The 16,923-nt window shown below is 41.5% G+C and overlaps 1 protein-coding gene across 1 annotated transcript; it reads left to right on the plus strand.

Moving 5' to 3' along the window:
• Positions 1-12,888: 12,888 nt before the first annotated feature.
• On the plus strand, positions 12,889-16,344 carry hspb7 (heat shock protein family B (small) member 7). Its single transcript, XM_085344584.1, has 3 exons — positions 12,889-13,260; positions 15,552-15,676; positions 15,789-16,344. Exons 1-3 carry the CDS (start codon positions 13,095-13,097, stop codon positions 15,966-15,968), a joined length of 471 nt encoding a protein of 156 aa, XP_085200710.1. The 5' UTR covers positions 12,889-13,094; the 3' UTR covers positions 15,969-16,344.
• Positions 16,345-16,923: the final 579 nt, after the last annotated feature.

Here is a 16,923-nt window from a genome sequence, read left to right on the forward strand (position 1 = left end):
TTATATTAGATTAGATTAGATTAGATTAGATTAGATGGAAATGCATTCATTTAAATATAAACTTGAAGGTAGGTCAGTTGAAAATCAGTTTTAATCTGAGCTTTTGTTACTGCAATAACTTTACAACTGCAAGAATTGCAATTAAAAAAAAACTATGACCTTGCTTAGAAGAGTGATTGTCTTTAAAGGCCCAGAGAACCAGAAAAAAACATTTTGCACAAAACTGTCATTGTGAATTCTCTTAATGTCCCAAACTTTGCAGGAAATGCAGGTTTAGCTTCAACAGGTTGTTGAAGGTCAAGGTAATCATTGTTCAGTCCTGGAATACACATACACATGTGTGCGCACCCACACACACACACTTTAAATCAGCCCTAAGTTAATGGCTATCAGTTATACATCCAATTTATTCTTTCATCCGTTTTGTTTTAAAAAACTGAAGTAAAGTATGCATTCTCTCTGTCTCTCTCTCACACACACACACACACACACACAATTACTCAGTATAAAACTTGTTTCCATGGGAACAGCACGCTGAGGTTCCTAGAGAGCCAGACCGAGAGACGCTACTTTACTCTTGTGAACAATGACTGCTGCTGACTTGAGAAGTTTTCCTCGCTGTCAAATAAGTAAATAAACCAATCAATTTATTCCTTACAGTTTCTGAATCCTGAAGCTGAAAATGAATGCACTTGCAAATATAGACAAAGCTTTATTTGAGAGTAAAGTCACAAATTAAATGACCTCCATTTATTTTCTTTGTGAGGCTGAGGAGAGCTGCTTCTCTGTGATAAACTGAGGTTGAAAATGTTTTGCTTACAGCAATCTCGACAAATGACTTCTGCCTACATAGCTATGTTTTCATGGAAATACGATAGGTTAATGAATGAAAACATGTTATGACCTTCAAGCACAGCCGCAGTCTGTTACAGTGGGATCTGTCTGCAACATTAACAACCAGCAGCTGAAACCGGCAAAATCATACGTGCTGTGTGTGTGTGTGTCGCAGGTGACACGGTGTCACTAGTTAGTGAGAATGTCATGCCTGATCATTGTGTTTTGTCTATCCACACTCACTCTGACCCACATACTGAATATATAAAAGTGGTGATCATCCTGCATGACTCGACTGTACTAATTTACTGTTAATTCAGCTGTAAGCCTCAGACTAAACAACTGGTCTAAAACTAAGAAACACTCAAGTAAAATTTAAAAACAGTTTAAAAAAAACCATCCCCGTTCCAAAATGCCATGTGATTCATAAAGAGTGGACATCATGCCTTTGATCCTTTGAAGTTTTTTCCTTAAGTAGGGGTCAGGAGCAGCAATTTTTAGTCAGTTTGTTCGCAGCCTTCAAACGTTCGACCAGAGATATATTTGGAAGTATTTGTAAACCTTTTCAGAGTCACTGTGCACAGGCGCCAACATGTATCCACGAAAATGCCCACAAAGAAAAAAAGATTATGCCGCCTCTCCTTTGAGGTCTGGCCGGCCAATCGCTCCAGGAAAAACAACCATGGATAGTGTCTTATCAGCCCGAAGGACATTACAGGAGAACTCCGACCTACATGCAAAAATTAAACAAATTGAAGAAGAGAAGCTTCAACTGGAAGAGAAGTGCAAACAATTGGAAGCACGAAATCAAGAGCTGGAAAAACAACAGCAACGCCAGCCTTACACAAAAATTATTAATGAGGCCTGGGAAGGAAAGTTTGGTCAAGCACGAGAGAAGATTTTGTTCCTGATGAAGGAAAACAAGAAAAAGAGTGCTGAATTAAAAGAAACGTCTGCCCAGCTTCAACACAAGAATGCTACTATTGAGGAGATGCAAAGGGATCTCGAAAACATGGAGCAAAAGAATCAGGTGCTCCGAGGAACGCTTGATGAAGCTATGGAAGAAATTGTACAAATCCTCGGACAGAAAAAGGAAGAGGTCACACAAATGCAGGACCAACTTGAAGGCATAAAGGAAAAATACAAAGTGCTGAAAGTCAGGCTGGATGAAACAGTGCAAAAATAAAGAGCTTCTTCAAGAGAAAGAGCAACAGGAAGAAGAAAAACGTATTCTCCAGGACTTTGAGAGAAGAAATCTAAAACTGAATGAATTTTGTAATACAATGAAAGACAGAAAACCTGAACTGGAAAGAGAAGTATTGGAAAAACTACGTTCAAAGATGCAGTGTAGGATCAATGAAATGGCGAAAAAACACTCAGAGGTCATTAATGAGATGTTGTTGAAATTAGACAACTTGAAGTGCGAAAACGCTGAAATGCTTGCGCAAAAGCAGCAACAAGAGCAAATAAATGAAGTCCTGCAGTGTAAGCTTCAAGAAATCACAAGAAGAAATGAGCATTAAAAGAAACGGAGCAAAGATGCCAGAAACTTGAGAAGGAAATTGAAGAAACAAACGATCAGTTGAGAACCCTCATCCTGGAGAAAAAAGAGCTCATGGAAAAGTACCTGAAAAAGAAGAAAAGGCGCTGCTGCTTATTCATGTAGCCTCGTCGTCCTCCACCTCTGTTCCATCTTAATTTTCACCACTCCTCTCCCCCTTCTCCCTTTCTCTCCTAACACCTCTTCCCTCTCTCCTTCATCTTTTTTCTTTTTCCACCCTAACCCCCCAACCAGTCCCGGCAGTTGACTGCCCCTTCTGAGCCTGGTTCTGCCGGAAGTTTCTCCCCGTTTAAAGGCAGTTTTTCTTCCCCACTGTCGCCTAGTGCTTGCTCAGAGGGGATTGTTGGGGCCCTTTTTTTTCTTTTTATTACCGTTTTCCTTTATTTACTGATTTGTTTTTGGGTTTTTTTACTTTTCTTTTACGTTGTTTCTTTATTTACTTGTTTAACTTTTTTTTCCAACTATGTAATAAAATTATAAACCAATTGAATTTATCCTTTGAGTATTTTATGGTCATGCCTTGTCTTTTATGTCCATCCTCTACACTGACAGTATTCTGTTTATGCTGTCTTTTTTCCACACAGGATAAAGTTGGTGTGAAGGTTTCAATCTGTGAATGAATCTAAGCACCATCACCTTAACTCTGTTACCCTTTATGTAACTGAACTCTGACCGTGAGCACCACAGCCACTGCGTACCAGTCACACGCACTTTAAATCCATCACAGTAAACCAGTTATATTATCTCAGTTTGTTTTGCAGCACATTTCACAACATGAAAAAGCATAATGTCAAATGTACAGACTCAAAATCTGATTTAAAAACATGAGGACTGACCTGTAAGCTTTACATTTACAGTTTATCACATACCACTGAGCAGTTCTTACCTGTAATTCTAACCACTCTTCTTCCTTTTCTTCCGTCTTTCTTATCTTTTTCCATCTCTGAGTGTAGTTAGCTCTCTTTCTCTCCCTGTGAAATACAGCAGCTGGACCGTTAGCTAGCAACACACTGTGCGACAAAATGCATGAAAGCCTGTGTGTTTGTGGACATTTGTTGAGCTAATAGAAATGTTGCATTTGAAACGACTTACAACTTAAAAAATATGACTCGCTTAATGCTCGCTCATCTTGTGTAGGGCTAAATAGATGCTGACGGAGTGCAACCGTCCTGCAACTGTTCCGATGTTGTGCAAAATAAAATGAATAAATAAAAATGCCGGCCCACTTTAACCCCTGGCTATGGCACACCATTTGCCTCTTTCATCTATTTTCATGCGACATCCCCTGGTGTTTAATAGGGGGACAGGACTGACTCGAATGTGTTAAACCAAAAATAAACATGTTTTGAAAATGTAAGGAGGAAAAAGTACTGGTATTTGTTTAAAATCAAAAGTTGACAGATACATAAATTCCTAAGTAAAGTGGAGATACCTGAAAATTCTATTTAAGTACAGTAAAAATTTCTACTTCCTTACTTCTCACTTCTGCTGCCTATCAAGCCCGCTTGTCGTTTTTTGAGCTTGCGCTACAATCACCTAGAGGTGGGACCGAGTCATTGTTTTGTAAGTCTCAAGTAAGTCTCAAGTCTTTATCTTCAAGTCACAAGTCAAGCCTCAAGTAAAGTCAGGCAAGTCAGAGTCAATGTAAATAAAAGACCATGTGTTCTTTTTTAAATCTGTATTTATCTCAACACTTGACAAAACAAGTGAACTTACAAGACATGCACAAACTAATTCTGAAATTGCACCTCTATAACATACAGCTCTATTAAACTTTGCTGCAAGAATATTCTTCCTCTAAACTACAAATTCACAGAATAAACATTCAGTGAAAAATGCAAAAGAAGAACTTCCTGTTCAAACAAAAAGTGCCGAGATTTCCTTCTGTATATAACAATGAACCATTGCAGTAAATTTAGTGCAGTGTGATTAGCTTGTCCACTCTCTCTCTCCTCTAGTCACTGTGTGAACACGTGTGTTTGTATGTGTCCATGTGTCAGTGACAGAGGAAACAAAACAAAACAAAAGACCCAGATATATGTGTATATTAGGGGTGCAACGATATTCGTATCGATATTGAACCGTTCGATACAATGCTTTCGGTTCGGTACGCATATGTATCGAACAATACAAAATTTGTAATTTATTTTATCAACTTTCCTTCTGATGATGCTGTCTGTGTTGAGCGCTCAGTGAATCTGCGTAGGCTGCACTGTCGAGCGCAGATCCACTGAGCGTTCAACACAGACAGCATCGTCAGAAGGAAGAGCGCAGGGCAAGCTAGTGAGACAGAAGTTAAGCTCTCCTTGCAACATGGCAAATTGAACCTCCCGCACCCTCATTCAGATCTGGCGTTTGGAATTATTTTGGTTTTCATGTGACGTATGACCCTGAAGGTAAGCGAGTCATGGACTAAAGTAAAACAGTATGTTGGATGTGCCACGCAATGCTCAATTACATGGGTGGGAACTAGTGTGTTAGCGCAGTTAGCTCTTAAGGTGTTGGCCATCTAGCCCCACGCAGGGGTAGCTCGTTAACGGAGATTTGCCGTGTTGTGGCGTTAACGTCATTTCAACGAGATTAACGCTGACAGCACTAGTGGGAACACAATGAATATGACTGCACATTTACGCCGACATCATCCTAGTGCAAAGACAAATGGAAGCAGACAAAAACAACAATCATGCATGCTACAAACTTTACCCGAGTCATTTAGACAGCAGTTAGCACATGATTCTCCTTATGGGGACCTGATATGTTTAATATTGTGGCGAGCTCAGACAACGAGGAGACGGAGGTGTCGTTTGGTCTTGCTTCCCGTGAGCTAGCCAGGGAGCACAGCCGTTTATTGACATCTGCAGAAGAACACTGCCGCTAGCTAACTGCTCAGCGCAGCAACCGCACAGCAACAACAACACACAGAGCGCCCTCTGACCCCGGAAGGACACACCTTCTCAGCGAGAAGGCGTCACCCGTCACTATGGCAACATAAACAAAACATAACTGTACAAACAGAACCCCGAACAGCCCTGACCCGCTACATAGCCCCCACCTAAGGGGTCAGTCGTCCCTGACGACCCCATTACCCCACACAAAGTCCTGCAAATGTCCAGGTGCCTTCTTTTGGCGCACCGGCCGGGGTCACTCGGGTCAGAACATGGGGTGCCACCATCATCCCACTTCTGACACCAATGTGGCGAGCTCAGACAACGAGGAGACGGAGGTGTCGTTTGGTCTTGCTTCCCGTGAGCTAGCCAGGGAGCACAGCCGTTTATTGACATCTGCAGAAGAACACTGCCGCTAGCTAACTGCTCAGCGCGGCAACCGCACAGCAACAACAACAACAACACACAAGGCGCCCTCTGACCCCGGAAGGACACACCGTCGCAGCGAGAGGGCGTCACCCGTCACTATGGCAACATAAACAAAACATAACTGTATAAACAGAAGCCCGAACAGCCCTGATCCGCTACAATATGCTGCTGAGAATATAGCCCAGAAGAAGCGTATAGTATAGCTTTTATTTTGGAAAGAGCCATTTCTCTGTAATAAACTCTCTTTTCCAAAGATGAGTGATTCCTCAATCAGATACAGGTGTTACCGCGCCAGAGCCGCGGCCCCGAACCGTAGTAAGGAAACCTCTGGCAGTTACTTGAAGGTCCCGTAACTGACTCGTAGTCGGCAACAGCTTACTATACAGGTCAACTCCGCTAGCAAAAAGATCGAAGGAGGCGTAGGAAACTGCTTCACCGAACTTTATTTCTTCTCTAAGGCACGAACACCGCGTACAGTGGGCTGAAACAGTTTACTCACAGCGAGCATCGCCGACACAACTCTGGCTGTCGAGGGAGTTATTATATTCCTTTTATTTATTTTCTTTTCGTCTCTTCTGTAGCTAACCGTTACTTTTTCCCCTTCTCCGCTCTCTCTCTTCACACACACACACCAGGCAGTCCCGCTACACACATCCCGAATACATTTCCCATCAGGCTTCATCCTTAAAGGGCCATGCCTGTAACACAGGGCTTGCAAAATCGCTAGCCCGACGTCCCGGGGCTAGCGATTTTTCCAGTCGTACTACCAAAATCTATCTCTGCCCTGCCCGTCGGGCTATTGTAGGAAGGAAAAATATATGTCAATGCTTTTGCATTCTTTCGGAAATGTAGCTGGGTAATTATGTCATTGGCATCGGTGAGCCACTGTCAATATGTGACATATTGAAATCGCGTTTGAATTTGCGCTTGTTTTTTGCTTTCAGTTTGCAAATGTCCAGGTGCCTTCCTTTGGCGCACCGGCCGGTCACGACCGGCGGGGGAAAAGTCACTCGGGTCAGAACATGGGGTGCCACCATCATCCCACTTCTGACACCAATGTGGCGAGCTCAGACAACGAGGAGACGGAGGTGTCGTTTGGTCTTGCTTCCCGTGAGCTAGCCAGGGAGCACAGCCGTTTATTGACATCTGCAGAAGAACACTGCCGCTAGCTAACTGCTCAGCGCGGCAACCGCACAGCAACAACAACAACAACACACAAGGCGCCCTCTGACGCCGGAAGGACACACCGCCGCAGCGAGAGGGCGTCACCCGTCACTATGGCAACATAAACAAAACATAACTGTATAAACAGAAGCCCGAACAGCCCTGACCCGCTACAATATGCTGCTGAGAATATAGCCCAGAAGAAGCGTATAGTATAGCTTTTATTTTGGAAAGAGCTATTTCTCTGTAATAAACTCTCTTTTCCAAAGATGAGTGATTCCTCAATCAGATACAGGGCTTGCAAAATCGCTAGAGAGTGACAGCACTGATTGGTGAGTGATGATAATTTGTGCACCAATTCCTCTGACATTGTCTTATCAATCGTTAGCTTACTATGCAAACATGACAAGTGAAATCTCCCGCAGCAAGCTTAAACATGTGAGAGGTTGATCGCGCAGAGAATCGCTGACCGTTATGTGTGTGTGTGTAAAAGCAGCAGGATATATATTTTAGTTCTGCTGAGCCAAATAAGACAGGTCAGGGTGAAGAAGTGACAGCCAAAGAAAAGCTTACCACAAAACGGAAAAGTTATGACAAATCAGACTATAAGGCAAAAAGAAAGTGCAGCTTTATGGTTTCATGGACAAAAGAATTTCTGTGGCTGCAATATGACGAGCTATATAACCGGGGCTGCACATAAGTGGTCCGCAGGTGCGCATTCGCTGTCAAAAAAAAAAAAAAAAAGAACGCGCACAAGATATGAAGTTGCAATGCGTGTTTGCATACATAAGATTTTCTGGAGGAGGACAGACATTTGTTTAAAACTCTTAAAGATGTCGAAGAAGCTCCTTTAAGCAATTACTGTGATGTTCCTCCACCTCCAAAGAAATGTCAGGAGTCCGAACCACAAAAGAAGCACGTATTCTCGGAAAAGTGGTTGCAGGAGGTGAGCTGGCTTCAAACAAATGATGAACGCACAGAGATGTGGTGCGGAATGTGCCGTGAAAATCCCACTCTAGCGGACAAAAACAGTGCTTTGCAACTTCTTATCTGGTGCGCGTCTTTTATTTTGACAGCGAATGCGCACATGCGGACCACTTATGTGCACCCGTGTAAATAACATAATGTTCTGCCAGGTGTGTTGTTGGTTTTCTCTCGATTTCTGAGTCGACAAGCGCCTTTGTTACTGGGACCAGTCATTTTAAGAAAGGCCCCCATTAGAACCCATGAGAAATCCAAGAAATGCATTATTGCTCAGTCTGCAATATCTTTCCCAGAACAAACACCAATTGCAAATAACATACTCAAAATAAACCTGAAAAATCTGTTTAGAACAGCGTACTATGTTGCAAAGAGTGAACTACCACTGGCAAAATTTAGCAGTCTTTGCAAACTTCAAAAAGCAAATGGCCTAGATCTTGGTTCCACTTGCGTCTTACCCGTGACTTCAGTGGAAATTTCAAATTCAGGATCTGACACAGACTGATTCATGTCCTACACAGTTCTTACAAGTTCATAGAAATTTCTGTTCAATTAGAACCAAGTATTTGAGTTGATGATTGTAATTTTTATACAATGTTGTAATTTGTTTTTCAACAATTTTTTGATTAATGTTTTGTTTCCTTTACAATATTATACATTAAAGTATAATATTGTAAAGGAAACAAAACAGGAAACAAAACATCAATCAAAAAATTGCTCTCTTTTTTATTCGGGCTACTTACATTTATTTTGGGCTACTAAAAACTGAAGAGTCCCTGCCCGAAGGGCTACCAGGGATTTTGAAATTTTGAGAGCCCTGAGATATATTTATTTTTTTAATTACTTTTGTTTCAGCAACATTAAATTTAAAAACTGTACTTTTGAGTTAAAATATATATTTATAATTTTAATAAATGACAAATTAAAAAGGCATTAACATTTTTTTTTGTATCGAAAAAATATCGAACCATGACACCAAAGTATCGAACCGAACCGTGAATTTTGTGTATCGTTGCACCCCTAGTGTGTGTGTGTATATATATATATATATATATATATATATATATGTGCAGTTTAAGTTATTTCAGTTAACTATTGTGCATTGCATTTGCCAAATTGGCCAAATGCAGGTACACACGAAGGTACTGCCAAAACTCTGGTGCCCACATGAAATAGAGAAGGAAGAGTCTGTATGTTCATTGTCCAGAACAAGAGGGCATTGTGTCCATCAGCAATATCCAGGTAGTGACTCAGCTGTAGCCCTGCTCTTCCCCACATCCTTCTTCTGCTTCTTATACTAAGCAGCAAAGAGTCCTCCATCTTCACAGTCTTCTTGATGTTTCTCACCAGGAGTCACAGATTGCTCTGACTTTGCAGGATCCGCAGCATCTTGCAGGATCAGATCTGGCAAAACAAATTAACAACAGCAAAAGAGTCTTTATTACAATTTTAGACAAAAAAAAATACAGAAAAAATATACACTATATTCAGTCTTTACCTTTAACTTTTAATGTCACTTCTGTCTTTATGTCACAACTGCCCAACACATGGTGTCCCAACCCACAACAGAGAAAATGCTGGATCCAAAGCAGCTGCTTTAAGGTACACTGGATGTGAAAAGGGAGCAGTGATCCCATCTTCTGCTCTAGCCATTTGCACACTGATAAAAATTCCAAGAAAGATGCTTGGAGACTCCCGACCAGACCATTCTCTGTTTTGATATAATTGTTCTGCAACATACTACCGGACTCTGTATTTTCTGTCAACTACTGGCAGAAAGTGTCGAAAATTCTTGTTTTCCACAATAGACAGTTTGCAACCAATATTCAAGTCACTTAATCATGCATTTGTGATAGCTTTCTGCTGTGGATGAGTCATGCTGTGCTGTCCAGCACAATTGTCCATAAACTGTGATATGGAAGGCTGTTCAGGTTCATTTGTGATCCTCTTTTTCATCTGGTATTCTTCAAATATGCTTTCAAAGGTGCAGCCATTCATGAATTGCATTTGACTTTAATTTGTTCCTACTAATCGGTAATAAATATTAACACTTAAACCCTCATAGTTTTCAGAAAATAAAAAATATAAAAACTATTTATTAAAACACTTTTCTAAAAACTCTGCATAAAATAAGATAACCTTTATTAGTCCCACGTGTGGGAAATTTGTTTTGTTCTAATGCGTTCTAATAAGCAATGTTTAGCGTCAATGTTAAGAATAACTGACATTTTCAAATAAACAACAGCTAATAATATAAGATCAAAGTATTTTATGTGATGTATTGACATAAATGACAGGAGAAAAATGATGCAAAAGTTACACACGGCCATGCATTAATTGCAAATTAAACACAGTGGTTTTGAATTTTGATGTGATGGTAAAATAAATATTTGTCAGTCTAAACTGTGTTAAATCTACGGGGTTAATGATGGGGAGGAGACGGAGACCAAGTTCCTCGAGTTCAGGTACAGAAACCCACTTTCCGAAACGGACCCTGCTCACCATTTACCGACAATTCTGAGCTACCAACTTGCATGTTATTCTTGGATGCGCTTGTAAGACCGGGTGTAAAATAGCATGACAAAAATATCATACATGTTGAAGCCAAACAGTATCATCAGCGTAGCCCGGAGAACAGTTGCTAATAAGATGAAGTTAGCTAAGTCAGCTATCTCATCATAGCAAAAGAATAGCACCATGGTACCGTTCTTTATGCAACTTCAAATGTTGGACAAAGTTGGAAGTTGTTCTATCTCTGTCAGTGATTCTCTTCTCGCAGGTTTTTCATATTACATTTCGTTTTTTGTTGACTACTTCGTAGTTTATGTACTTGGGAGCATTTTTGGATTGAGTGTTTTTTTGTTTTGTTTTTGTTTTGTTTTTTATCTGGTTAATTTGATTGGCTGTGTTACAGCTCACGCTCACATACGTACGGAGTGTGGTAAGAGTGAATGAACAAAATGAGTTAATGGTCCGCACTTTTTAAATAATATGTATGTTGAATTTTAGTCCCAAGTCATTCGTGTAAAGTCCAAGTCAAGTCACAAGTCTTATAACATTTTTTTAAGCCAAGTCTAAAGTCATACAATTAATGACTGGAGTCCAAGTCATGTGACTTGAGTCCTCACCTCTGCAATCACCTGATTTCAGTTTGCGTGTCAGAGGAGGAAAATAGCGCTGCAGTCTAGAGCCTGGACAGTTATTTTTTTAGTGCACAACAGGAAAAGATAAATGGTAAAGTGAAAGACTGCATCGAGGACAGGAAAAATTGCATCATGCTGCTAACACAACACGGTTTCAAGCATCTGCCCAGACAGCATGCTAACGCCAAGCTAGCCAAGAACCCACTGTGGTCAGATTTGTATTCCACTAAGAGACTGATCTTCGAGACATGTCTTCTCATTAGGGATTTGTCTTGGTGTGTGGGATGTTGCCTGGGGTTGATAGTGTTAAATAGTGATTATATGTGTTTCAGCTATTTTACAGAGTAACATGAATTTAATGTAATGTTACTCTGTGGAGTAAATAAGTCATATACTGCATTACGACCAGGGTAATATGTGAAATAATGACTTTTTTGAGTAAAGACTCTGATCACAACAAAGAGGGAAAATACCACAACAAACATGCGCAAACATTTGACCAACAGCATTAATGTAATTTCTGCATTGCTGCTTAAAGATACTGGTGACTCTGAAAACATACCCAATGAGAACTTAATCTATAAGTGATATTGCTAATGGAATAGGAATCGCTAAATTCTTATCAATTCCCATCCCTACAACCAGCAGCTTTAATCTCCATTAGAAGTTTGAAACACTGATTCATATCTGATTCTGAAATAAAGTAACAATATTACTGCTGTTACTAGGTAGGGAGGAGGCTCTGTTAGGGAGGTGCTGAGTTGCTGGGCTGGATTTAGACCTTCAGCAGGGGTCTGTACTGATAAGACTGGAAGAAAATAACAGTGTGACGTCATTTTCAATACAGGGTAACGTTTCAAAAACAAAGATCACCTTGCATGGTGGATTGCCTGGGAATTTTCTGTAAAGATTGACTGTGATGGTCGTTATTAGATGTTAAGGACTGAGGTTGTGATCTCTGATTTGCCTATAATGTGTCTTACATACAAACCTCCTTTCGACTGGAATAATGAATCACAAGTCAACAAGGCAACCTCAGAGAGCACATAAATGGATTTTAATGGATTAGCTGTCAGCAGCACTAACTAGAAAAAAGGAGCAGAGAGTGTTTACTAATCATGATGGGCTGTGCTCTCCGTGCAGATATTAATAGCCACAAAGCAATGTCACTACCGAGGCCCCTGCCCCCATCCGTGGCTTTGTTTTCAGGCACATTCTTTCCATCTTTGCTTTTCTCCTAACCTACACTCTGAAAATAGAGGTGAGGCGCTTTTTTCACTTTTAGATTGACTTTGCTCGCTTCTCTCAGCACAACACAAGACAGCAGCTGCGTTTTCTGGCACATGATTAGGAGACTGAATTAAATAAACTCATGACACCGTGAAGGATTTCAGTCGAGAACGGGCCCTTGTGAGAGCACAAACATCTGAGATGAAACCATGCCGCGCTACTCCATACGCTGGCATTAAACGGCAGAAACGCATGCGGATCTAATTTCAGGTCAAAAGACGTGGCCCTGAATATTATGAAAGCAGAAGAAATAGACAGATGGGAGTGATGGAGAGCAGGGGGAATTAAAGCGAGGGCCGGAAAGCTATTTCAGGGATGACGTGTGATGGAGTGACAACTGTTGCCCCCCTCCCCTTTATCCCTTGTCAGCCCCTGCTCTTTTTCTGCCTCTCTCTATCAAATCCCACTCTGCCTCCCTCTCTTAACCTTAGGCCCTTCAGTGCCCAGAACTTTTCCAACCACAGACCCATCTCTCCATCAGCTCTCTGAGTCTTATGATAAATTTAGAACAGTGTTCCCAATGAGCTGTGGCCTGTGTGACACGTGCCACCTCCCAACCACTGCATGGGACCGTATAGTATATAAGGGCCGTGGGTAAAGGGCTGCAAGAGATTGGGGGAAAAGGTTGATACTGCCTTACACAAACCAGAAAAAAAGAATAAATAGACAGACAGAAAAAGAAAGACAGTAAAGGTAGATAGAAGACCTGTGTGTGCAACTATAGCCGCAAGAAGAATCAACTCTCTCCGCCTCCCTCTTCTCTCCTTTTCACTCCTCCTCTGCCTTACCCAGCACTTACAGCCATCCATGAGTGTAACCAACTCCTCTGCCTATCGATCGGAGCGTAGTTTCCACCAGACTTCATCCTCAACTACGTCCTCTGGTAACCCATACATGGAGAAGAGCCGGGGACTATTTGCTGAGGACTTTGGCTCGTTCATGAGGCCTGGGAGCGACTCCTTGGGTTTTTCCAGTAAGTTGGAAGCAAATTTAAGGTCTCTGGCATTCGTTTTGTAAACAAAAGAGGTAAAAAATTAATAGTAAAAGAGAGCGGAAGGAACAGCTTTGACGGCAAAGATGATTTATGCCCGCTTGAATGCGATTTGTGTACAGTGGTGTGTTTTTGTTCAAGGAGTGATACTGATAACATATCTTCAGAGGAAGACTATGGTGTGGCTGATCTGTGTGTGGACAGATGTTTCTTTAAGGGAAACTGTAGCCAAGGTGCTGAAAGAATAAACAGAACGGACTCCATTTTTGGACATGTATTTACTCTTTTTTTAAAAGATTTATTAGGAATTTACATATGTGTTTAAAACGGAGGGTTGAGGAGATTTTTTTCTTCACACAGCCTGGTTCATCTACAGGCTCAGTATCTCAGTGTCCACTTGGTGTGAAGTGCTCCGTATCACTTTGCTGCTGGTCCACGCAGACGCGTGTATGTGTGAAATCTGATCTTTAAATGGTCCATGTGCTCCTATGTGTCAGGGGCAGAGCAGCATTGTTTTGGAGCCATGGTTGGTGCTGTAATAGGTGCAGCAGATAAGATGTGAGGTGGGCGCTGCTGAGAAGAAAGCAACGCAATCACACACACACACATGCAAGCACACACAGAGTACGTGCAAACCTGGGAATGCTGGACTAACTGCCAACAGTGTGACATCACACACTGAGTATCTGGGATGACGCCTGCATGAGAAATGACCAGATGGTTGCCCAGTGACCAGTGCGCACACACACACACACACACACCACAGTGAGGTGAGGTCACATAATTAAGCTAACCTATACGTGAAGTCAGAGCTAATATCACTCACACACACTCGTTTCCAGTCTGCTGCCGTGTGTGTGAGGTCATGCACCACGCAGGCTTTCAGTGAGCTCAGACTCCACAGGGACAGAGAATAAATCACGCTTTTTTCCTGGACCGACTCACCTATCAGTCCTAGGATATTTAACCGGGACTACAGCTGTGCCTCTTGACAGTTCTTAAAGTCACACCGGGCACGGATTGAATGATTATGCCATGTGGAAGATTCACAGGAGTGACAAAGCCACAAACCATATGTCGGCTGTCGGTTTTCTTGCCTCCAAACTGTTCTCAGAAAACTTTAGTCAGCTGGAAACAAAAAAAAACAAAAATCAACTTCTGGTTAACTCATCACGCTGCTTATTGAACAACCGAGGAGAGAAAGTCATTAACTCAGCAGCTAAAAAGTCAGATATGTTCTCCAAAGAGGTGGTGCAGACCCAAACAGAGCAAAAATGGAAGTGAATATAGAATATGGATGAATGTGGACAGATTAATGATCTGTTTCTTCATGTCTGCTGACTGCCCATAATGTGAGCCAAATTTCAAAACACAGTTAATTTTTACCCCAATTTTTACACCTCGTCAACTAATCACCATTATTACTCATCATATTTTTTGAGCTTGTATATGAATATGAACAACAAGAGCTTAAAAAAAAGGTTTGGGAATTACAAAAGAAACATACAACAAGGGAGTGTAACTGATTTCTATTCGACTCCTCAAAGCACTTCACACAACACCCATCATTCACAAAAGCACTTTCGTCAAAGTGCTTTCTATCGAACAGACAACTTGAGGTTTTAGTATGTTGCCCAAGGGTACTTCAGCATGCAGAGGCCAAGAGTTGGACCACAAACCTACAGCCAACCCAAGCTTATAACACTTGGTATTCCTAATCAGTCTCCCATCCAAGTACTAACCAGGCCCAACCCTGCTTAGCTTTCAAGTTCAGACGAGGGCATGCTCAGTTTGGTAAGCATGCAGCACAGAGTCTAGCTCAGATTCATTTAACCATGGAAAACAGATGATCCTCTGAACTGTAATAATTAAGGTGCTTGTGCATCTTTTGTCTCTATTCAATCCATTAAATCGACAATAAAATCCATGTTTGCCCAGAATGTGTGGAATAGAAGGTGTGTCATGCTGTTGAAGCAAAAGCAGAGATTCTGATCATGTCTAAAAATGGATTTTGGTGAATACACACAACTGCAGATCCCTCACTCAAATGAGTGTGTGTAGCCCATCCTTAATGAAGCACCACCTGCAGGTACTCCAGTGATGAACAGCACACGGTTCTCAGACTGGTGGGTTTATTCACACAGGAAGTATTGAAGATGAAAATCTGTGAACGTTAACTGTGCGAGATATATGTACTTTGCACAGTTAATTGTAGCTTCCCGATTCATCATTTGTGCTCTAACATCCTTTCATCGTCTTGGCCGTGGGTTTAGGTGGAGCTGGAAATATCAAGACTCTTGACGATTCGTACCAGTTCACAGTTGACGTGCGAGATTTCTCCCCTGAAGACATCATCGTCACCACATCCAACAACCAGATAGAAGTCCGTGCGGAAAAGGTGGGTGGGAGGTGTTGAAACAAAAGGGGTTAATGTGAGCCAAATAAACCCTAACCAAGCATCCATCTCCACAATACATCGCATGAATCTCTAAAGCTTTCTGTTTTGGCAGTTGGCCCAGGACGGTTCAGTGATGAACACTTTCACCCACAAGTGCCAGCTACCCGAGGACGTGGATCCCACCTCAGTGACATCATCATTGGGCACCGAGGGGACCCTCACGGTCCGGGCACGGCGAAATCCAGCCAAGCATGAGCTCGTACAGACCTTCCGCACCGAGATCAAAATCTAGAGACGGTCCGATCCGTCACTTCCTGTGATTTCATACCATTTCCTGTGCTTCTTATCCTCACTGTCATCATTCAGTTTTACTTCAAACACTCAGAGAGCTGACACTGTGCTCTGTGTGACACAATGCCACTCTGTTGCTGCTCATTTATGTGTGTGAGTTAGCTCATCCCGCACATACACAACGGGACATACACATTAATTTAAGGAGACACAAGGGCTTGGAGCACCATTTTGCACAAAGATGTAGACACACAACCCATCAGTTAACTTCTCCCCTACCCCTCCCAGTGTTATTCTAAAACTTACCGGTCACTTCTAAAGATGATAAGTTATTGTATAATATTATTTGTGTGAATAAAATGATACTGCTTTGACAATAAGCCATCCTGCTCTGTAGAATGCTTTTTATGAACTTCTGATTTTACAAATTATTGACAGGAAATACGAGTTGGCAGTTTAAGAGATTTATTTGTTTATTTACTCGTATTGTTTCAGTTTTGACAGAACTGGAGAACTTTTCTGTGGAGACTTATCACCATCCTTGGTATGACTTGCCTTAAACCACTGTTTTGTTAACCATCTTTGGAATAAAAATCTGCGTAAACCTTGAGCACCACAAGGCAAACTACCCTTGAAATCAATATGAAACGGATTTCGCATTCAGTAGGTGCACAGAGGTGTATATACAAAGGTGCTTCTATTCAGTCTTTTGTGCGTGGGAGCATTATGAACCATCCTGTCCTCCTTTCAGGAGAATAGGGTTTCAAAGGAGGTATTCTCCAATATAATTTGGAAGTCATTGTTGTTTATAATTTCCTCCACTGTACGTGAGCTATGCAGTGGCTTTTTCCTTAGAAATATACAGGAGCATTACTTTTATCCTTGTATTACTATACTTTTTGTATCGCAGAAAATTAATTTCTCCTTGTTCTTTCAGTTTTCCGATGATTTAAGAC

Source organism: Diplotaxodon limnothrissa, linkage group LG20 (assembly GCF_057381915.1).
Source record: "Diplotaxodon limnothrissa isolate DT_005_m linkage group LG20, D_limnothrissa_male_GT1.1, whole genome shotgun sequence".
NCBI classification, from domain to species: domain Eukaryota; kingdom Metazoa; phylum Chordata; class Actinopteri; order Cichliformes; family Cichlidae; genus Diplotaxodon; species Diplotaxodon limnothrissa.

Coding starts and splice junctions, on each gene's coding strand:
- hspb7 (XM_085344584.1), top strand. CDS start 13,095: ATGAGTGTAACCAACTCCTCTGCCTATCGATCGGAGCGTAGTTTCCAC. Junction 13,261..15,551: donor CGACTCCTTGGGTTTTTCCA/GTAAGTTGGAAG, acceptor CCGTGGGTTTAG/GTGGAGCTGGAAATATCAAG. Junction 15,677..15,788: donor TAGAAGTCCGTGCGGAAAAG/GTGGGTGGGAGG, acceptor CTGTTTTGGCAG/TTGGCCCAGGACGGTTCAGT.